A 23,649-nucleotide genomic window follows, 5' to 3' on the forward strand; every position below is an offset into this window, starting at 1 on the left:
GTGCACTTTTGGTGTCAATGCAAGAAAGTTTCTAGGGTTTATGGTAACCCAAAGAGGAATCGAAGTTAATTCAGATCAAATGAGAGTCGTCCTTGAAACACTTGCCCCGAGTAGCAAAAAAGAGTTGTCTTCACGGGTCATCTAGCTGCTTTAGGGTGTTTCATAGCCCGTTTCACAGACAAGCTGAGGCATTTCTTCCTCACGCTCAGGGAGGCAAGCAAGTTTGGCTGGATGGATGAATGCAGGCAAGCGTATGAGGAAGTCAGGTGCTACCTCACTGAGCCACCCATTTTGAGCAACTCCCAGTCTAGCGAATAGCTTTACATGTATCTGGTCATATCTAATTGTGCGGTCAGTGTTGTTCTGTTTCGACACATACGAGATAAAGAACAAAGGGTCGTCTACTACATGAGCAAAACAATGGTAGACATAGAGACCCGGTACTCCAGAATGGAGCAGACGAACTTAGCCCTGAAAAGTGCCGCCCATAAACTCTACCCGTACTTCCAGGCTCACCAAGTGATTGTACTCATAAATCAACCACTCTGAAGCACCCTGCACAAATCGGATCTGTCCAGATGAATGTTGAAATAGGCCATCGAGTTGAGTGCATTTAGAATCAAATACTAGCCAAGATTAGCAATGAAAGGACAAGTCATGGCTGACTTTATAGCCAAACTCCCTCAAAAACCAACACATCCAATTGAGTCCCCTAGGGAGGAATGGTGGACACTTCATGTGGACAGAGCATCTAGAGTTTCCGGTTCTAGAGTAAGTCTGATTCTACAGTCACCAACCAGAAAACTATTAGAGTAGGCTATCTGACTCAACTTTTCTACCTCTAACAATGAAGCAAAGTATGAAGCTATCCTGGTTGGGTGAGACCTTGCCCTTACTTTGACTACAACAAAGTTGGAAATACGTAGCGACTCTTGACTAATAGTCAAGAAAATTCAAAAAGAATACGAAGCAAAGGATGAACGCATGTCTTGTTATCTCACTATGCTAGAAGACCGCTTGAAAAGGTTAGACGAATGGACGATTAGACGGGTACCCCAGATGTAAAATTTGAAGGCTGACGCACTAGCTGAAATAGTTGTCACTTTTCTTATAAGAGAGGTAGTAATGTTGCCCGTCTACCTCCAAGCCACGTCCTCAATCAGAGACAAAATGTAGTGCCATTGAGGCAGACCTTAGATGGATGCACGGCATTGTGAAATACCTCAAGACGGGAGAACTACCAGAAGACGAGAAGCATATGCACAAAGTTCGCATATAGGTCGCCCACTTCACTCTGATCAAATGACCATCTTTATAGACGGTCATTTAAAGGGGCATACCTAAGATGCTTGAGCGATTTGGAAACTAAATATGTCCTTGCCAAACTCCACAAAGGCGAGTGCGGCAATCACCCAAGCAGATGAACTCTAGCCCATCGTGCCCACACGCAAGGTACTGTTGGCTCACCACGAAGCAAGTTGCTAAAAATTATTTTAAGAGGTGCAACCGTTGTCAGAGATACGCTCTCATCCCCTGTGTGCCTTCTGAAGCTCTCAATCTAGTCACAAGTCCTTGGTCGTTTGCATAATGGGAGATGGACATAGTCGGCCCCTTACCCGTTGCAGCAGCACAAAAGAAATTTATGTTCATAGCAACCGACTATTTCAGACAATGGGTAGAGACAGAAGCCCACATTAGCATCAAGGAAAAATATGTCTCCAAGTTCGCTTGGAAAAACATTGTGTGCTGATTCGGAGTCCCACAAGCGATTGTGGTAGACAATGGACCACAATTTAACAACATTGTCTTCCGAACATTTTGCTCAGAGTTAAACATTAAGAACCTATATTCAAAACCCTGCTATCCTCAAAGCAACAGGAAACTAGAGGCAATAAATAAGACCCTACTGACTGCACTAAAGAAAATGCTGGAAAGAGCCAAAGGGAAATGGGTGGATGAACTGCCCAAAGTTTTGTGAGCTTACCGGACGACGTCTAGATGACCAAAAGGAACTACCTCTTTCACCTTTGCCTATGGAATGGAAGTCGTTATTTCGAATGAGATAGGCATGCCTACCACCAAAACGATCGTGCAAAGTCAAAGAGACGACAATGAGGAACTCGAAAGACAGTTGGATTGGGCAGATGAAATACGAGAAAATGCGACTATCCGTATGGCTTCTTACCACTAGAGAGCAATCGCTCATTACCAAAAAAAGGCACAAACCACGAGTTTTCTGGACAGGAACCCTAGTCCTTAGAAGAGTCTTCGAGAACACAACCAAAGTAGGAGCCAGAAAGCTTCAGGCTAATTGGGAAGGGCTCTATGTTGTGACTAAGGTTAGGGACTTAAGGGCATACCATCTCCAAACACTAGACGACGTACCTCTGCTCTGCCCTTGGAATGTATCAAATCTAAAGCAGTAGTATCACTGAAGTCTGCTCATGAACACAAAATGAGAAAAGCTAACAAAAAAAATGGATATATTCAAGTGAATAAAATAGTTAATGTCTCTACAAATTTCTCAATCTAGGTCGCCTTTGGCCAAAATAAACAAAAACAAAAGTTACACCTGCCCATTAGAGGGATCGGCTCCAGCAACATCTCCTTCGCCCTAGGCAGGGCTGCCTACAGCTTCGTCCTCATCATCCGAAGGAAAGTTTGGAGTATCTTGGGTAATGTCATGTTTCTTCATATAGCATTGATAGCCATAGAAGAACATGTCATCCACATATTTCTAGTACTCAACCTCCAACTCTTCCTTCTGAACGGTAAACACCGCCTGGAGCTCCTGTAGCTTCTGTCTTAGTCGCTCAATCTTCTCCTTGACCTTTTTCTTGCCAGCTTCCATCACCTCCCTTTCCTCTGCCAACCGGCGAGCCTCAGCTTTGGCTACCTTATTCCCCTCTTCTACATTCCTCAGCAGCCCGACCCTTTCATCAACAAGTTTCTGGGCAACAACGATCTCACCCTCTACCACCTCCAGCCTGGCACTGAGTTCCTTATTGCCACCCATATCGTGGGCAATGTATGCCCTCATAGTCTTGGCAGCCTCCATTTGGTAAAAGAGCTGAGCACGTTGCCGTATTAGATTCTGAATCCCAGTTATCACTTGAGAGGGCAATAGGAAAATTGTTAAGAAATCAAAGACTAAGGCATAATTAATAGAAAAGGAAAGCGGCTTACCACTTTCGTCGTCTCAAAAGTCGTGTAATCCTACATGGGCAGGATGTAGGAAATGACGGTGTCTGGAGTGCCAAATAGGAGTCGGGCCATGAAAGATTGACTGGGGTTGCTCTCCATCTCAATCGGGATAAATTGGGTGGCTAAAAATAACACCCCCAAATTTTGCACATGAGTTTCCCTCTCAGTGAAGGAAGGGATCTACCTCATCAACTCAGTTATCTCTTCCCAGTTGAGGATGTGAGATGACTTTGGACGGGAAGGAAAGGAAGCCACACACTCAATCAACTCGTCACTAAGGTGGTCCAAACCAAGGGAGGGCCTCCTTGGCTCATGGTGAGTAGTACCTTCGATTGAAGGAAGCCTCTCCTTCAACTCAGAAATGATGCCTACAGTAGTAATCGAGGGCACTGACACCAGTGCAAGGGCCGAGATAGGTTCCAAGCAGATAAGCTCCGGACAAGGCCTCTTAGAGGGAGCAAGGTTTACCATGATGGATTTGGACAGGCACTTGCGTTGTCTCTCCTTGAAATCGACCCTCAAGTTTGCAACCATGTCTCCCTTTTCTTCCTCTTCGCAGGCGATGGGAGGCACCATCAGTTCAACCCCTGTTTTTTGCTCGGTGCTGGCGGTTGAAGAAGATGAAGTTGATGGGGAAAACAAAGATTCGGATGGCGAGTCCTTGCCCTCTGAAAAGACTGAACAATAGGTCTTTTCTTCTTCTTGCCAAGAGGTCGGACGATGGAGCTAGAGGTCGGATTGTTTATAGTCGGAGTAGTGTCTATTTCTGACGTTTTTTCTCCTTTTGCTCTAGACGGGCCTGGCGTGCCTCTGAATCCGCCAAGTGAGAGACCTCATAAAAAGGCAAGTCCTTCAGAACATAGTGCTCGTCAGGCACCAGGGATCGAGAAGCTAATTGAGGGAGTAAGGGGAGAATGAACGGCTTGGGCTCTTTGACTATAGCCTATATGTTCTTGTCCGATAGAAGAACCTAGTGGTCCCGTTTGGATGCTACTATCTTAAATAGCTTATTGAGTTGGGTGAAAGAAGCTTCTTCAACCCACTCCACAAAACGACCCCTCTTGTCCTTGCCTGCACCACACAAATAGAAAGATCAACGATAGATTCATAGCCAAGAAGAAACAATTGCAAAGGACATACAAAGGTTATAGGTAGATATCCTACTCGGAATCTCTAATGAGCGTCGTGGATAAAAGGCTCTTTCCGACCCCTCATACAGACCACTCCAAGGGCCAAAAACAAGGACATGCCCCTTTGTCCCGCCCTTGTTCGAATCTAAGAGCCCAATCACTAGCTGGAGGGAATGGATATGAGCGGACAGGCTAAACCTTTCCTTCCGACTCATTTTCACCGTGTAAACAAACAGAATTTCCAACAAGGAAATATCCAGCTGGTAGAGCATGTCCAGGATGTTGCATCCTATCAGCACCCGAATAGTATTTGGATGAAGAAAGGCTGGAGGGATCTTGGTGAAGTGGAGAAATTGCTTGAAGAGATAAGGCAAAGGGAAACGGAGTCCCGCATTAAATTGCTCCTTGTTGAAATAGTGGCGTTGTGGGACTATTTTTTAGAGGTCAAAGGCTCGTTGTCTACCAAGAGAATGGAAACGTTATTCGGGACACCGAAGCAAGCCCAAAACTCCTGTTCAGATAGGAGATCGATTAGGCGCTTTGACCCAAGGTGCCCGGCTCCCGCGCCCTTTTGGCCACCTTTCTAGGCCCTACCATCTCTACTAGTGGAAGCGACACCTCCTCTTATCGACATGTTGAGTAGCTTTAGGCCACGTGGAAACCTGCGCGAACAATGTAGATTGTTAGAGACAGTCACCTGACCCATCTGTCGTTAGGCGGTGCCCTAGTTGCACAACAAGGAACCTAAATGGAGCACCTAACAAAACTTGTAGAGCAAGCCTTAGCCCCAAGAAAGGTCTTCCCTGTCATGCCACCACGAAGATTGTAGGATGAAATGCCTGAATCGACCATTTAGTGTACCAATAATGAAGAAACAAAAAGAAGAATCTGAAAAACCCTAGGTTCGAGGGATACTACAATCATCTTCTCCAAATAAAAAAACACCAAAAAAAATCCTAGAATCTAGACGCCAGAACGTCCATTTTCTGGCTATAATCAACAACTGCTGGCATGGTCCCAAAAATGAACGAAAAACAGGAAAAATGATGGATGACGGGGGATTTATCGAAGTCAAAGATAAATGTTCTTTAGTGAGAGGAAGTCCGCCTGCAGCAGGCTTGAGAACGGTGGCCAAAAATAGCGGAAAGCGAGTGACGAAAGGCGTAAAGACAATGCAGATGCAAAAACTAATAAGAGGAAGCTCTAACAGCGGGAAAAACTGAAAACCAAAAAACTACTCTAAGGGGTGTGGGGCCCTTCTATTTATAAGGACCCAAAACCCTAGGAATCCCAAAAGATAGGCCACCTGGAAACACATCCCAAAGCGGCGCACCATCTAACAGGTGTCCTCGATGAATGTGACCTATCATTGCTACTTCAAGTGACATGGTCCCAAAGCGCCCAAGTGACTTGAAGAGACATACAACCCATTCCATCTCTACCCAACGCCTACTTGTCCAAACATAGGTAGACAGGTTAAGAGGGCATTGTGGAGGGGCTCCCCTCCACGTGTCTCTTTTCCAGCCCGAACACATTGATCATCTAGCACAAGTATGCAACCCATCCGGATTATTCTGTCCGGACCAATATCAGTTCTAACTGGCACTAAGCGTGAGAAGGTTCATTTCCCTTACAGGGCTAGACGGCAATGGGAGTCCGGACTCCCTAAACGGGAAGGATTGTCCAGTCAAGTCTTAAAGACCTGTTGGCATGCATGATCATTCACACTTGACATGCGAATGTTCGATGAGACTCCATTTAGCCCGCAAGTCCATCTCAATTAATTGTTGCACATAATCCTAGACGTCAATAGGCTGAAATGGTAGGTAGCCACACAGTCCAAGATCATGGCACGTCAATTAATGGCACCTGCCATCCGCCCATAACTGTGATGATTGCCTAGTCACCTGCAGGATAATCATCATTACAGAAGAAAATCAAGGTACCTAGTTAGCACTATAATGGTGGTCTCATCAGCCCTATATAAACCCTCCAAAAAGCACAAACAAGGTACGCGCGCACACGCATACTCACTCTCTTCCACTAAGCAGCTTGAGTTATTCTTGCCTGACTTGAGCTTCAGAGGGGTGTGCTCGAACCAACTGTCAGGACATCCTTTTGTGCAAGAAAGGAGTCCATCCAGTTTCATCATTGCTAGATGGATTCTCTGAGAGGCACAAAGTAGGGAAGAAGGTTGTTTGACTTCAATCAAGCTAGACAGACTTGACTCAAGTTGGCTTAGCATCAACTGGTTTGGTTTAATCTCATTTCGATTTATGTGTATATTGAGAATGAGAAGAAGAAGAAGAAAGAGGAAGAGATGGTTCTTACTTCACGAAGAGAAATAATTTTATTTCCAATCGAGGCTTCCTTGTTGCCTTTAAATGAAAAAAATAATAATAATAACAGAATTAATGTGCTTATCTATCAAAAGTTGCTAACAAGATTGTATCTCTCTATTTACAAGCCAAAATGTCTTACTAGTTTAAAGTTGTTAACTATTTGAAGTGTCTCATAGGAAAGAAGCATCATAGAGATAGGGAACAAGCATGATAAGAGAAGCACTACAAGGAACACTAGGACAGTCACAATGGACAATGTTATTCTCAATTTTGGGATAGCTTCACAAGGTAGCCCCACTCCCTTAGGTAGTGGGGCAAGATGTTGGATAAGATGATGCAACTTTTCACTTCCCCGGGCATAATAGACCGGTTGCCCCATCTTCATTAACTCAGCTCATTGGCATAAGACCTTCATAACTTACCAGAGCTTCTGGAGCTCGACAACCTCTTTGCTCCTGAAGGGCCCATTTTAGATGCACAAATACAGGCAGCCAAACTGTTTGGGTCATCAGAAACATGGTTTTGTGTTAGGGGTACTACTTGCGGAATCCAAACTGCGATTATAGCTACTTGTTCCCCTAGAGACTCCCTGATCTCCCTCGAAATTCCCATATATCAGCCATTTCAGCAATGGTATTATCTAGTGCACTTCCAAAATTCATCATCCCTGAGTATGATTCTGGTTGGGATATTGCTTGTGGGATCACTCCTTCATAGGCAAAAGTCTGCAATAACTTTAGTCATGGTTGTTGCTTTCTGAATCATGCAATATACCGGTGAAGCATGTGTTTCTGTTTTTCTTTGAAACACAGCTCTCATAGAAGTTTGTATGTTTGGATTGGATGAAATAGTTTAAAATCCTCAAATAATGTTGACAAGTTTTAACAACAAAGCAAATGGAAGGAGTGTTTGTTACAACAGCCTCATTTATTATTTACAGTGTAACAACCATTATGTTTTTGGTTCAACTATATCCATATATAATGAGAGATGCTCTTATTACAGGTAAGAGTGTGCAATCAAGGGCTTGGAGGAAGGTCGAAAAGTTGCTGCAGTTTTTGTCACTTCCCCCACATATCATGGTATATACAGCAATTTAAGTGAGATTCTCGGCTCTATCATTCTCATAAAATTCCTGTGATCGTTAATGAGGCTCATCGAGCCCATTTGGGTTTTCATCCCCAGCTTCCTACTTCAACCCTTTAGTAAGGGGCTGATCTTGCTGTACAATCAACTCACAAAGTTCTATGCTCTCTTACGCAATCATCAATGTTACATATGTCAAGAAGTCTTGTAGATAGGGAAAGACTTTGCAGATTTCTTCAAATACTTCAATGTACTAGCCCTAGTTATCTGCTCTTAGCATCATTAGATGCTGTCAAAGCTCAAATAAGTGAAAACCCTGAAATGATTTTCAGTAAAGCCCTGGAATTAGTGGTTGAAGTGACAAATCTGATAAAAGAAATTCTAGGTATTTCAGTCTTGGAATGTCAGAGGTTCTCTAACTTCCCATTGATCCCCTGCGGCTTACTATTAGTGTACGGTAGCTTGGTATATCTGGTTATGAAGCAGATGAAATCCAATACAGGGATTATGGAGTTGTTTCTAAACTGGTGGACACCCGATCCATTACATTTGTGTCAGGAATAAAGGATCTATCAGCTGCTTCCTTACCAATTCAAGGAGTGGAAGAGAGGGTGGAGAATAGCAATCGTCCGCCTTTTGCTGATAGCAAGATGTGCTTAAGTCCCAGAGAGGCCTTCTTTGCAAGAAAAATGAGAGTGAGCGTCAGAGACCGCCTTGGAGAGATTTGCGAGGAGCTTATTTGCCCATACCCACCAAGGATTCCAGTAATGATCCCAGGTGAGATTGTTACACAGAAAGCCTTGGATTATCTACTGCATGTTAAAATGGAGGGTGTTGTTATTAGTGGAGCTTCAGATTCTTTACTATCTTCCATGTTCGTCTGCAATGTATAATTCATGGTGGGCAAAATGCATTAGTAACTGCTAATTCCTCAAGTCTGCTCAACCAGCAGTAGCAGTAGGTTAAAAGATGAGTGGTTTATAGATGTGGTGAGTCTCAATGATGTTGGGGAAGCAACTAAGCAGGCTGTCTGGCTACAAGCAAGTACTGAACTCCTGAAAAATTTTCATATCATTTTGTTCGTGGAAAATTGACTAGAATATATATATATATGCCATGAGGTATAGCTCATTCTTGTTGAAATTCAATGCATGATTTAAGGCTGTGAAAGATACATAGTCGTAACAATTTTTTATTCTTCATTCTCATGGAGCTGCTTCCAATAAGCCCTATGTGTGTTTTGCAATCTAACCTTCAACTTCAATACCTACACTTACTATTTGGCAACTCATTCACATTAAACACAAACATTAATCATTTAGTAAAACCCGCTAACCCACTATAAACTTATATTTTTCATGTACATTCCTACTCGACGACGAGATTCATTTTTATTTATAAAAATTTGATTAATTGATTATTGAAAAGTTAAAGTTACCATTTATTATTTTTTTTTTTAAAAAAATGAAAATGAAAATAAGAAAGAAAAACCTTAAAAGTCACTCCTTATTTAGTGTTTAACTAATTATTAAGGATATTTACCAAATGAATTAGGCATAACGTAAAAGAACAGGGACATGATAAAAGGGATATTACAAAATATACAAAATAATAAACAATATTATGACGCAAATCAATTCATTAAGCTAATTAGAAAAATGGTTTGATTATTTCCAAAAAAAAAAAAAAAAAGTTCGAACATATCCTTAAAAGAATTAAAAAGTTCATTGACATAAAAAGTTAGATTCCAATTCAATGATTTCAATTTTTTTTATTTATAAATAAAGTTCTAATTTATTAAAAAGAAAACCATTTGATTTCTTTCTTATTTGCAGAAAATGTTTCAAAGTATTTCATTTACTAGAAAATAATTTTTATTTACTTTTGTTAAAAAAATAAAAATAAAAATTGATGCAATTCTATTTGAGGAAAATGTTCCAATTTTTATTCACAAGAAAATGGCATTTACAATTTTTATTTTAAAAAAATATTTTTTATAAATTTAATCCAATTTTATCGACAAGGTATAATTTAACAACTTTTATTAAAATTTTACAAATTTTTAAAAAAAAAATGTTATTTTTACAATTTTATTTAAAATTGATTTTTAGCTTTTATTTTATTTACAAGTTTAATGATTGAAAACATATTTTTATAACATCAAGCTCTTATGCATACATATAAACATAATAACATAATAATAAAACAGAGTGAATTAAGAGTGCAAACCCAAAGCAACAACCTATATGCAACTTAAATTATCAATGTCCAAATAAATCAAATGAAAGACCAACCAAAGACATTTGGTTAAGTTTGGTTTTTTTTTTTTTTTTTTTTTTTTTTTGCTTAATTATAAATGGAACTTAAAGCTAAATGATGTTTAATAATGCTTAACATTTTATTTCTATTAAGTATTAAAAAGTAAAAAAACAAAAAACAAAAACAAAAAAAAAAACTAACATGTTACTTTTTTTTATTTAGAAAAAGTAAAATATTTTGACTTTTTCTTTTCAATAGTAACCTTCGAGCATCTCAGCAATTATTGAGAATGAACCCCTCAGGCATTTAGGTGATCATGGATCAAGGATTGAAAGATTTATTACATTATCACATCTTATAAAAAGGCTACTAAATAATCACAATTGAGACAAAATATTAAACATGTCCCAAATGCTACTTACCATGATTAGGCACCTATCTTCCCATATGTACCCAAATACTTGGCATGCCTTCAAGAGTCCTTGTAACAGTATCCGGCAATGGAAGCTAGACCATTAATCCCCTAATTGTTTCAAGGACTTTATGATCAGAAGTTAGTACAAGTTTGGCATGCATTTCACAATTTTAGTTATGTTTCAACACTTACTAGTCAAATTTTAGAGAAATTAAAAATCTCACATGGAAGAACACCAAAGTCGAGTTCAAAAACATTTGATAAGCCTTCCATAGATTAGGAAAAACCCTATCACAAAAACTTGTAATCAATAAAACAACTCATTTTTTCCTCTAGGGTTGATAGTAAGCTCCATCAAAATACAGAGATGGACAAAATGTTTTTCCCCAACCTGCCATACAGCTATATGAAAGAAGATGCACAGATACAACTGTGCTTTCAAGATCACATGAATATCCTGCATGGAAGTATCTATCTGCCATGTTGAATATATATGTATACATGCATATATATGGCCTTTGTTCAATCTTCTTCCTCGGATGCCTCATTCAGCCACTGCACCAAAATTCACACACCATTTAGTTTGCAAATATGACCTTGCTAGCAACATGAAGATGGATCTTCTGGAGTACAGAAGAGGCTATCTAATTGGAAAAGAATCATAGCTATAACACATGGATGTTAAAACAAAAACCAAAACAAAAACAAAAACAAAACAAAATGAAATTGAAATCATAATAGTAAACTTCCATGTTTCATTTCGTTAAGACATTTAGAAATTCCATGCGGAAAATTTAATTGATTTTTAAAGAAATCAAAATAGTGATTTTTTTAACAATTCAGTTAAAATTCCAACCAAATCAAACCTAGATCTGCCAGTTCCTATCTTTGTTCCATTCCATCCCCTCTTTTTCTCTCCAATTTATATATACCACTTACATGCCCACACCAAGACACATGTTTTATGGGTGGGTGCGTACTCATCATAAAAGATTTACTTGACTTGAAGATGACATACATGACTAATTATAATGAATAAATCATGAATAAAGAGAAAAATGCTTACTTGGATGAATTTTTCTGACTGCTTAACAAAAACTCTATCTGATTCTTCTGCACCCTCCTTCTCAGATGCCCATTTGAGAATAGCATCTTCTTGCAAGATGTCTTTTTCATACAAAATATGCAAAATCTGTAAAGCAAAATAATGATAGTGAATCAGAAAAATAAAACAAGCAACATTCAATCACATTGCTTTGAGGAAGGAGATCACATATGACAAGAAAAGTTGATCACCAAAGTTGAAAAAAATTCAGCATCATATCTGTCAATACTATTCTTAGATAACTTTAAAGCACAAAAAAGAAGGGTGTTGTAGACCCTCCATTTTTTCTCTTAGCACATGCCTTTAGATGGTCTTTCAGTATTTCACAGTGGTTCCCTAGCAGCCCATTGTTACTCATGCGACCTACCTACTTTGATCCAACTTGGAGACTTTGGTTAAGGAGTTTATCTGGCCCCTCGTTGTGACCTTGGCCACCCTACAAGTTTAGATTAGGCTTTGCTTAGGTGCATTTTAGTCAAATTCCACTTAGATCACCCTAAGTCACTTATACACTTTTAGACTCATTCCTTTCTTGCATGATTCGCATAGTCACATGACTTGCATAGCCCGCATGACCTTCACAGTTTGTATAATTTGCATGTACTTGATATTTATTTACACATTTGCTTATCCTTTTTTTTTTTATAGAAAAACTGCATGGGATTGACCATTTTATTTTATTATTTTGTTTTATTTTATTCTTTTTATATATTGCAAGATCTCTAACTCTTTTACTTGGTTTTATTTTTTATTTTTGTTTTTATTGTCTTATAAGAGAATTGGGGTTGCTAATCAACTCTCACAAAGGCACGTGCACTCAAAGAAGGCAAGCAAAATATTTTTGGAGGGAAAAGGGGATCAATGTGGCTACATACATATGGAAAAAGGAGAATTCTACATCAGGCAGAGAGTAAACTTTCCAAAAGGCAAAGGACACAAAAAGGAAGAAAGGAAGGGGGATTTTCTTTCGGCATATTGGGTTTCTGGAGGCTGATATATATACATGAAAAAGGGAGGATCTAAAAAAAAAAAAAACAACAAAGGGAAAAAAAATAAACAACAGAGAAAAAAAAGGAAGCGATCACCAGTCCTTTTGGGAGGCTTGAGAGAGAACATGACAGACTAGAAGAAGCAATACTCCTCAAGAAGAGATCCTTCTTGGTACGGTCACACAAAACTTATATCTTCTTTTTCCTTCTTTTTTTTTTTCATGGTTCTGCATCATTTTTTTGCAAATCTCTGTGTTATTCTATTGATTATTGTGGACATCTAGGGTTGTTTGCTTATATTATTTAATATCTTTATGTATATGCATACCCTGTTTTCTGGTTTCACTTTGGTCCTTTTGGTAAATGGTTGATGCATGGGTTTGTCTTTGATATTGGTGTTTGAGAATCATGCTCTTGTTCTCGGATATCCCCACCCTCTTTTGAAAAAGAAATCAATTTCAACTCCTTTCAGACCCAAAAATTCCTCAGGATATTACCATTCAGCTATAGCACCAAGGAAAGTTAATTCTTTTGCCCCTTTCTTTATGTTGTGATCGAGTTGTAGAGATTTTCTTGGGACTTTGAGCTTTTGGGTTTAAGTATTTAGTTTGGCCGAACTGGGTTTCAAAACTCTGATCAAGTTTCACGGTGTTTGTGTGTCATGTGGGTTTGTCTTGTTTCTTGGTTTGGTGAATTGGGTATCATGTATTTCAGACCAACTTTGGTATTTTTGGCAATTAAAGTTCTTGGAGAAAATATTTCTGGTTCTTATGTCAATTGGGCTTCTATCTTTCATCAATTTGGTGGATTGGTTTTGAAGACTGATCAAGTTTTAGGGTGATTGTGGGAAATTAAAGCTCACTGTTTAAACCACTTTGAAGCCAGTATTCAAATATTGGTAAGTTTTGAACCTTCAGTTGTTTTCCTATCTGGGTTTCTCTTCTGTTAATTTGGTACTGTGGGCCTTGGAGACTTTGATTGAATATTGCAGTGGTGGCAAGAAATTGAATTCAGCATGTTTAGAGCACTTCAAAAATACTTGATCTCAAATATCAGTGGGCTTTTGAACGTTCAGTTCCTTTACTATCTGGGTAGCTCTCCATCAATTTGATCAAATTTTGACTATATTTATGAACCCTCGTGAAGTTGTAATTTCATGTTTCTGGTGTTCTCTTGACTTAGTTTGGCCCTACGCAACTTAGCAGATCTAGAGATGCTTGCACTGTATTTTAGTTTTCAAAGATGGAATTTAGTAGCATTATCTTCTTGAGAATGGCTGCAGTTGTGTTCAGTCTTTGCTGTTAGCGCAATTGCCAAGAACCCTTGCCTCTGACTTGGGAATACAGTAAAAAATTTGCGGTAAGGATCATGTCGCCTATTTGAATTCCTATGGCTATGAATTGTTTTACATAAATGGGGATGTCGATAAAGATGTGTTCTGCAAGACCCTGAAAGATCTCCCATCACAAAAGCAATGGAAGAGTTCATGTGGAGCTATTCTAGTTGGCCTCCAGTTTGCATACATTGCCATTAGCACCGTCTCATAGCCTTTCACTTTGATTGAGAAGATGTCCTTCACCAAAACAGTTGTTCACAGTAGATTTAATAAAATTTCAGCACTGAAAATGGAGCAATGGAAAGGCAAAGACGCTAACCAAAGGATGACAAACAAGCTACAAATTCAAGAAACATGGTGCCAGAATACAGATGAGTGTAGAAATGTTTCAGCTCCTCTCCCATTTCCTGTCAACCAAGTCATACCTCTGGGAGCATCAGCAGCTTTCTAAGAGGATGGAATCATAATTTTTGCCTTGTTCTACAACTGATACATGAATGGATGCCGAGTTTATTGGAATGCCAGTACGTAAGAGAGATAATTGATTGAAAAAGCTGCCTCCAGCACCATGATCTTCAAAGTGTTTTTGTTCAATACCATTCAGCCCTATTGCACACAGAACTCGGGAATGATGGCAAAGATGTTTTGGAAGGCCGGATTTCTATAATCCTGTTCTGGTGAACTGCTCACATGGACATGGGATGGTTCGGTCAGTCTACTGCTTTTTATGGCTAATAAGGCCTCTGATCACCTATGTTTCCTACAGCTGGAAGATGCACTGCCAAACAGTTCCAGAATGCTGAATATTTTAGTTGGGGGAATTTAATTGCTTCAACAGCATTTACCTTATGATGAAGGCTTAGTTTCTGATGAAAGAATGGAGTTCCTGGGAGCTCCACAAACAACTTGAGGTTCAGCGCAATTCGTGGCTGGAGATTGAAGAACAGGCAAAGTAACTTCAAATGATGTTTGAGAAACAGAGCAATATGGAAGACCAGAAGTTGAAGGCCACTTCATCGATCCCAGATGAACCGTATTTTCCAATATCAAATGTGGTGCAACCTTCCCCTGTCAATCATAAATCAAAAGTCTCAGTGCAGCCTCATGTCTTATCAGCATTTGATGTGGAAGAAAGTTCTCAGAATGTGGAATAGAAGCAAAAGGCACCTAAAACCAACAGTCACATCCCCAGATTGCACTCCTAAAAAAAAAAAAGGTCAAGATACCTCCGTTTTGGTCATTGGAACGAGTTCCATTTCAACCTCGCCAAGTTCAGAGGCAGTAGCAATTTCAGCAGTTGAGAGATACCAAGCAAAATGATTCTATAAATCAACCGTCAGCTCTAGGAAACAGCAGGATATTGAACTAGACTTGTTCTGTTTTCAGTGCCATAACAACAGCATCCAGTTTTGCATCTGGATCTTTGCACATCCCCATCAAACAGCAGCAAGTTGAAATTGATCCTAAAACAAGCTATTGCCAGAATGTTCTCTTGGAACTTTTGTATTGAACAAGCTCCTACTTTTCGAATGCAAATAGAAATTCAGAAAAGCTGGTGGAATTTCCAGTTTCCTGAGAATGGTAGTTGCAACTTCAGAAAGGAAACTAACAGCTTATTCCCCCACCAGATCAGCATCGAAGACAATCTCTCTGGGAGGCCAATTCCTTCTGTGTGTAGATGGATCTATTGTTGTGGGTGTCCTGTAGCTTGGTGCAACCAAATTCAGACTCCGCTTTGCTGTCATGCCAATCTTATTGAGTTTCTGTTGGATCAATGCAGAGTCCTGATGTTGATCGATGGCAGAGTCCTACTGGCTACCAGAAGGGTTTAATTCCTTTCCCTCAAAACTCCATTTTGTGTCCTCTTCCTTTGTTCAGTGACATAAACATGCCTGTCACTGTTCTTGGATGTTTCCTTGTCCGTCACAATGGAGGTCGTTATCTTTTTAAAAGCCAGGATAAAGGAGCTGCAGTTGAGGCACGACCTGATGCTGAAAATTTGTTAATTGAAGCTTGGAACAGAGAACTGTTGTCTAGTGTTCGTGATTCCTACATTGAAGTGGTGTTGGAAATTCAAAAATTAAGACGAGAACCTTCAAGTCCTACTATTGAGCCAACTGTAGGTCATTAATCTAGCTCTGAAGGCTTTTGGGGACCGAATTTATTCCTTCTGGCCAAGATCTATTAGGAACTCTTCGGTTAATGAACCTTCTGACGACAACGACTTAAGCACTTCAGCTCTAAGCGCTACCAATGTGAATGCCTCTCTAGTTGAAGCAGTTTTGGGTTGTCTATTGAACTGTGATCCAGTCTATCTTGTGAGCTGGTGAAGAATTGTACTGCACCCTGCACAAACTATCCTAGCAACTATGTCAGACGTTCTTTTGGGGAAGCATTCTGCCACACTTTATCTTGAATATGAGTAATGTTTCTAGGTTTATATGGAACTTTCATGCTGGCAGAACATCTATTCCAAGGGAAAATGTTACTTCTGCTTGTCCAAAAGTTCTTCAAAATTTGGAAGAGACGAATCAACTCAAAGCAAAGCTCTCATTGGGCCACTTTACTTTCTCTTCTTCATCCAGGTAGAATTGCTTATTGACCCAATGGGTGTGCCTGGTTGGGTGACCCGCTCACTGCAGGAACCAGTGAGAAATTCGGAGATCCTGTACATGAGTTATATGATGGACAGTTGGAGATAAATTTCAAAAAGGATCTTCCACCTACCACTCCCTGAACTGGAGGAACTGGAGGTAGTGTTCCAATGACATCAGATTTGGTTTTCCTAACTCTATAGGACTCAATGGCCCGTATAGAGTCACAGCTCCTGGAGTTATCCACAAGCATAGTTAAATGGGTCAAAGCCAAGCTAATATATCCCCATGCTTTCGAGTGATCATGTTATCATTGGCCAGCACATTGTTGAAGACAGTAAGATTTAATGTGAAGAAAATAATTCCTGCTGGATCTTTCTTTGGAGAAATGGATCCTCCCCCACTCCTTTTAAGGGAGCTTCAGTAAAAGGGAATTTAGCTGAGAAAATCAGAACGAAAAGGCACTGGGCAGCCAAGCATAAAATTGTGATTGGAATTGCAAGGAAACTTTGCTATCTTCACCATGACTGCTACCCCACAAATGCCCCACAGTGATTTGGAGTTGAGCGACATATTGTTTGACGTAAGCTTGGAAGCTCATTGGTGTAATTTGGATTCGAATTTCTGGCAGAATTGAACAAAGTTTCACTCACATAAAAAATCCCCAGAACAGAAACAGGAGGGAGCATACAGAGCAAGCCAAGCATGGGATCGTTATATGACAGTAAAAAGCAGGGAGAACCTATGAAGATGATACCAAAAACGCAAGCTTAATGCCCAAGCCGGCTGAGAATCTGATCAAGAAAATTGCAGTTTTGAAGCTGGAAGTGTCTACTTGGGATAATATCTCCTCTCATTGCAGCTGAGAAGCAGCAGATACTGTACGAGAATTCTGCAGGCTTGAAGTGGCAGATGGGGTCATCTTTGAACCTCTCAGGGGTGCACATGCGGATTCATTTTGGACCTTTTTCTAGTGTATCGAAACTAAAGCTAATGTAATTAGAGGCAGCAAGCTACAAAGGCCACTAAATGGGGTTGCAAAGGAGGTTCTGGGTGATTCCGGATAGCCCAAAATTGAGGCCACAAGATTCGGAGGAGGGGGATACAGAAGCAGCCTCATTGAATATCTGATTGATATGAAGAATTAAAAAAATATATATATAAATATATATATATATATATTCTCAAGAAACCCCAGGTGAATTGTCAAAACAAATCTTAGACGATGTCGAAAAATTGGGAATAAAAAGACTTCAAATGTGAGGTTGAATCCATTAATAGGATTTGTCAGGTTACAGAAGCTACTGGACATTTTCCAAATCTTCATTTGGAACATCTCAATCAAGTTGGAGCAAAACTATGGACTGTTTCAATTAGAGATATAATGATCCTGCACTCTGAAAGTGGCCACTCACAGTTCATGCTCTACTATCAGACAACCCATTGTTTTGAGACCAATGGAGTGGCGTTTCCTAGCACATGTTTCTGTTCTAAACCTTTTGATTGATGCGTTCTACTACCAGATAAAGACCTTAAATCTTGAGATACCCTTTTCTGGGGACTGTATGTATTACTAGATGGTTTCTGGGATTTTTCCTCTCCTCAGATTCGCGGGTATGACGCTCGAGATGCTCCATTAAAGGATAGGCAATCCTATGACAGCAACTTTCTGTCATTTCCACTGCCGTGTGGACTCTTAGATGATGACTCTATTATACTTGGCCCTCAAGGTGAATCAGGGATAATGAACTTGCATTTGCCTCCGTACTACAAGATTGTTCGTCTTCACAATGGGTTTTGCCAAGGACAATGACACAAATTGCATCCCAAAGGCGGGAACTGATGCTAGCTATGAGGATTTGCTCAGGAAGATTATTAGACACAATCAAAAACTTGAGTTCTCGGAAGAAGTGACCGTCAGGTTCATTTTTGTGAAGAATGTTTCTGTTATTGGGATTCAGCAGAGATAGAGATTAAGGTGCAGGGAGGGGAATCTTGAGTTGGAGTGCATATAGGGTTGAGAGCTGGAAAACCAGAAAACTGGAACACTCATTTGCTGCATGGAGATACGTGTGAAGCGACTTACAGGCTCTTGGAGAATGAGTAGTAGCACAAGGAACTTGATTCAGAAATGTACATGCCTACCTACCCCGAACCTCACTCCATCGTGGTCATCTTGGTGCATACTTCTTCCTTTATTTGTTTCTTTGATTGGGATTTTACAGTTTTGAATTGATTTTTCAAATCTATTTTCAACTGAATAATTCCAGCTCTAAAAAATCCCTTTTAGACTTCTTCTAGGCATAAAATCCAGATTTTTAACAAACTCTTTGCTGCCATTTCCCTTCCAGCATGCATTTTCACTATTTTCAACTAATTTTCACGGTTTACTCGTTTTTTCCAACAAGCATGAACAAACGTCATGGTTCCAAATAATGGAATGCATTGAACCAACTCATGCAAAAGTAATTTAGGTCTTGGTGGGGGCCCAACATCCATGACACCTTTGATATTGATTCAAGTGAGGTGTTTGTTTGATATTTGATTGATATTGATCCTCTTTGTGATGCATGAGATTGTTTTGCAACTGTTATTGAGCTAACCTTGTTTCCCATGAAGTGTTTAGCAAGCCACCCAAGGACGCTCTCTATCACCCATTTTCCAAAATCCATGAATATGTAGGACATTTGAGCTATATCTATGATTGATGTTGTCCTTGATTGCCATGATGCATTGTTTGATTATTTTTTATAAAAATGTGCCAATATTCCTGAACTAACTTCGATGTCTTGTGATAGCACTTAAGAAACAGTCAAGGTACAGACCCTAACTCTCCTTTATGATTGTGATTTGATTTTTTATTTAGCATGCTAGTTTCGAAATTACCTTAACCTACCTAGGTATCCATAATCAATTGATTAATTGTCACATTTCCCTCAACTTAGCTAATAGAGACCTATTTAAGGCTTTAGAGGGGTGTTACCTCTTTCAGGTACTTTCCCAATAGGTAACCTGATCCTTAAATCAAGACTCGGGCTTTTCGAAGACTTGCTTTTCCAAATTCAAGAAGTCATTTTTCTTAGGGTTTTAGTTTCTTATTTTATTTTCCCTTAAAAAAATAATAAAAATAAGTGACCACTCCAACTTTTCTAAAACTAATTTTTCACCATTAAAAAGCGAGTCTCGCTGATTGAGTGGGAACGCACGTGAGAAATGCGAGTCCACAAGGGCATTATTCAATGTTGCTCTATTGCTCATTAGAACAATGTCATTGACTCATCGACAAATTTTATACACCAAGCACTGGAAAACAATTTGATTTAAAAAGAAAATAAAAAGTACACGTGTCATCAGGGAACACTCCAGTAATAAATAAATAATCTTGCTTTTATTTTTTCAGGAGAGAACATGCACAAAAACATGGTAACACCATACACTTTAAACAAGTGTTATCCAAGTAAAGAATTGATCCAACATGCTTAATAAAAGTAGGATTTTATCACATAGAGACACTGATACGGAATAGAAAACACACTTTGGCCTAAGCATGATGGTCCAATGGGAGCAAATTCACTACCGAGCAGAAGAGGTTATTTTCAAGTAGCATTCATGGACTATATATTATTTAATGCTCAGTTGATTGATCTACATTATCTTGATTGTAATTTGATCCATTGATCCATTGAAATTATTCTATAAGGAATTGCAATGCAATGGCATGCCATGCGAGTTTCTAAGGGTCTACAATAGGAAACTAGTGTCCCATGTTGACATGAGAATTTAGTTGAATAATAAGGACAAGATAAGGGATTATGAGACACACTTAAGCAGCAGATACGAGCAAATCATGTGTCACAAAGGGTTAAATCCAACCAAGTAACCAATTGCATATTGTAGGACAAAGAGAGCCAACCCAACAATAATGAATGCATTTAGTAGATAAATTGTGATACAGTTGACAATATTGATGGTTTTAAAGATTGAACGACCAATTCTCCACTAGACAAACAATATAGATTTTCAGAATGAAGAAATGCATGTCAATTTTACCACCATTTATCTTCTGGACATATTTGGTTTCTGGTACCTATTTGGTTCAGCAATGTAGTACATATTATGTTATGTGGGTTTGGGTATGGGCATTGGGCAAGGGTATGTGTTTAGGTGCCTGATCCTTAACATACCAAATTTTTGGAGATGCAGACCCTTTTAAAAATTGATCTTGAATGGTACTTAGATATAGCATGCTAAAGAAAAAACACTCACTTAGAAGCAAAAACTATCACTCTTCATAGGGAAAAAACTTTCTTTCCTTGTTCATTGCCTATTAAAAAGGGGGAAAAAAAATCAAAATATTCAATATTCAAAGCAAAATAAGAGTATTCAACAAGGATCCCACACCTACAACCTTTTCATATTGTATTGGTACAGTGAAGTTAGGGTGAAGTTGAAGAGTTCGGGTATCCTAAATATATATAATGGTGATAAGGTCTAGTGAATTCGGTAAACTTTTTATGTAATTTATATGTTGATGATAAGGTTTAATATATTTGTTTAGACCAAGAAAATTGCTTCATTTTTCTTTTTCTTTTTTTCTTTTTTTTGATAGATAACAAAAGCATGAATTAAGAAACGCCAAAAAGAGAGCGCACGAGACAAGGTGGTTTGATTTTCACATTAGAGAACCATAGAAAAAGTATGGTAAGGACGTTGAAGGTCTCTGTGGAGAGGAGGACCTTCTTTGGATAGGTTGGAAGGCGAGCACGGAGGAAATTGGTGTTCGATCACAGAGCACAGCAGAGGCTTTGTTTATGTCTTAGGATCTGAAAAGGAAGAAGTAGGGTGGTTGATCGAACACTTAACGAAAGCCATCGAAATGAAGAGTCACTTGGGGTTCAACAGAAAGTTTAGGGGAAAAGTTTGCGTCCATTTGTTGGAAGTAAGCTTCAACAACCACAAAAGGTTCATAAGGATTTTGGAGTTCGCTACCAACATAAAACCAATTTTTCTGGTTATTCCTGAGGGCGAGAAGGGCAAAGGATGGGAGAATCTAAAAAGCGCGTTGTCTTCAATGTCGGCGGTCCCCCCATCTAATGCATTTGAAAAAGGAAGACAATACAGAGTGGAAAGGGTTATCCACAATCACATGGGTCCTCTATACCGGTCTTTTGCAAACGTAGTCAGAGATGAAGGACCAAGGAGAGGTGGATTTGTTCCTTTTGGGAGATGGGCGCGTGCCGTGCTATGTGAATGCAGTGCAGATAGCATTAAATGGGTTGAGGTTGGCCGAGCTGTGGCAAGAAGCTTAAGGAAGAAAGGAGTGGCTACGATAGTGCCCTTCTCAGGCAGAAAAGGAGTTTTTTTTTGTAGAAATGATAGAGGAAGCTCTCTTTCTCCAAGATTTAAGGTTTATTAAGATTGAGGGAGGGAATTCAATTTAGTTAAGAAGGTGGTCGCCAAAGGAAAATTCGGAAGTTGAGGGGAAGTTCAGAGGAGGTTGGATTGAGCTACGGGGTGTGCCATTTCATCTCTGGTCTGAGGTAGATCTGAAGAAAATAGTGGAGCAGTGGGGGAAGGTGACTGAAATTGATTGGCATGTCAAAGGACAACTTGCTGTCCACACTTCTTCTTTCCTTATTTTAGCCCACACTTCTTTCCTTATTTTAGCTCACAATTGTTTCCTTATTTCTCCATTTTATTATTCTGTACAGTTAGCATACATTATTTGACAGATTATAGTTTACATGTATAGGGCTAGAATCATGCTGGAATTTATTTACTTTTATTTGCTTTCCATGTATAGCATCCTTGTAAAGTCTATATATAATATACAAAACTCAGGGCCAAGGTATTCGTCCATTCACACAATATTTTGACATGGTATCAGAGCAAGGTTGCTAATTTTTCTTTCCTCAAATTCTTTTCTGTCTTCTCTGTTTCGGAGGTGCCTCTCATGTCTTTCGGTCAAGTCTGTGTTGATCCGTGCTGCACCCAACCACAACCATTTTTCTCAGTATTTCTGTGGCTGTCGTGGGTCAATTTTCTTCTGGGATTTTTTTTGGTCCATCCTTTTGTCTCGGGTTCTATTTATTTTCTATGGATTCCGCACCTCTGTGTGTTAAGTTTACAAGCACAAATTTTTCTACCTGGGCATTTCAGTTTGAACTTTTTCTCAAGGGAAAAGACCTTTGGGGTCATATTGATGGCACGGATGTTGAAAAACCATCCACTTTTGACAAATCTCAGGATGTTGGGTCTTCTCCTTCATGGGCTGTGCTTGATGCACGCATCATGTCTTGGCTTCTTGGTTCAGTGGAGCCTCATATTGTCACCCACTTGCGGCCCCATCGCTCCGCTCAATCTATGTGGGCTTATTTGAAGAAAGTTTATCATCAGGATAACGATGCTCGTCGCTTTCAGTTAGAACATGCGATTGCCATGTTTCAACATGGTAGTCTTTCCATCCAGGACTACTACTCGGCATTTCTGACTCTTTGGCATGAATATGTTGATTTGGTTACAGCGGATGTTCCTATTGCCGCTCTCTCAACTATTCAGACTATTCACGCGACTACCCGGCGTGATCAATTTCTTATGAAACTACGTCCGGAATATGAATCTATTCGCTCCTCTTTACTGAATAGATCTCCTGTTCCCTCTCTTGATATTTGTTTTGGTGAGTTACTTCGCGAAGAGCAACGCCTTAGTACTCAAGCTATTCTGGAGCAAATCTCATGGCAATTCCGGGACGGCAACTGTAGCTTATTGTCACGGACTTAGTCGTTTACTAAGCTCGTGCGGCACTTAGGCAAGTCAAGATGCTTGATCTTACTAAGTCAGCCTTGATCCCCAATGCTTAGCTTGCTCGGCTAAGACACTCGCGACTCGGAAGCTTAAGAAGCTTAGTAGGCCACTCCTTAAAGAATGGAAGCTCTTTATTGCTCAAAGAAGCCTTTACAAGTGTTTTGGATGCACACTTGCTTGGTTAGGAAGTGATTTGGGTGGTGCCTTGGCCAAATGAGGCCCTCACCTATTTATAGGCACCAAGGGAACTCTCTGGAACCTTGGAGGGTTCCTTACAAATCAAGAATATTCTAGAACTCCCTACACTAATCTATGTACATCCTTATGTACAAGAAATCTCTAGAATTCTCTAGAAAGCCCTGGACTCCTCTCATGCCTTCCACCA

General features: G+C 39.6%; 1 protein-coding gene and 1 pseudogene across 1 annotated transcript in view; one reads left to right on the top strand and one right to left on the bottom strand.

Annotated features, from left to right (window-relative positions):
• Nucleotides 1-3,924: 3,924 nt before the first annotated feature.
• On the top strand, nucleotides 3,925-8,655 carry LOC117931976 (annotated as a pseudogene).
• A 2,022-nt stretch (nucleotides 8,656-10,677) lies between these two features.
• LOC117932481 (translation initiation factor eIF-2B subunit epsilon) overlaps nucleotides 10,678-23,649 on the bottom strand; it is a 94,604-nt gene continuing 81,632 nt past the window's right edge. The window contains exons 14-15 of the mRNA XM_034853745.1: nucleotides 11,503-11,628; nucleotides 10,678-10,991 (exon numbers count right to left, since the gene is read on the bottom strand). Of these exons, the coding sequence (XP_034709636.1) occupies nucleotides 10,959-10,991; nucleotides 11,503-11,628 (159 nt within the window). The 3' untranslated portion in view covers nucleotides 10,678-10,958. The remainder of the gene's footprint in view (nucleotides 10,992-11,502; nucleotides 11,629-23,649) is intronic.

This window comes from Vitis riparia, chromosome 15 (genome assembly GCF_004353265.1).
Source record: "Vitis riparia cultivar Riparia Gloire de Montpellier isolate 1030 chromosome 15, EGFV_Vit.rip_1.0, whole genome shotgun sequence".
NCBI classification, from domain to species: domain Eukaryota; kingdom Viridiplantae; phylum Streptophyta; class Magnoliopsida; order Vitales; family Vitaceae; genus Vitis; species Vitis riparia.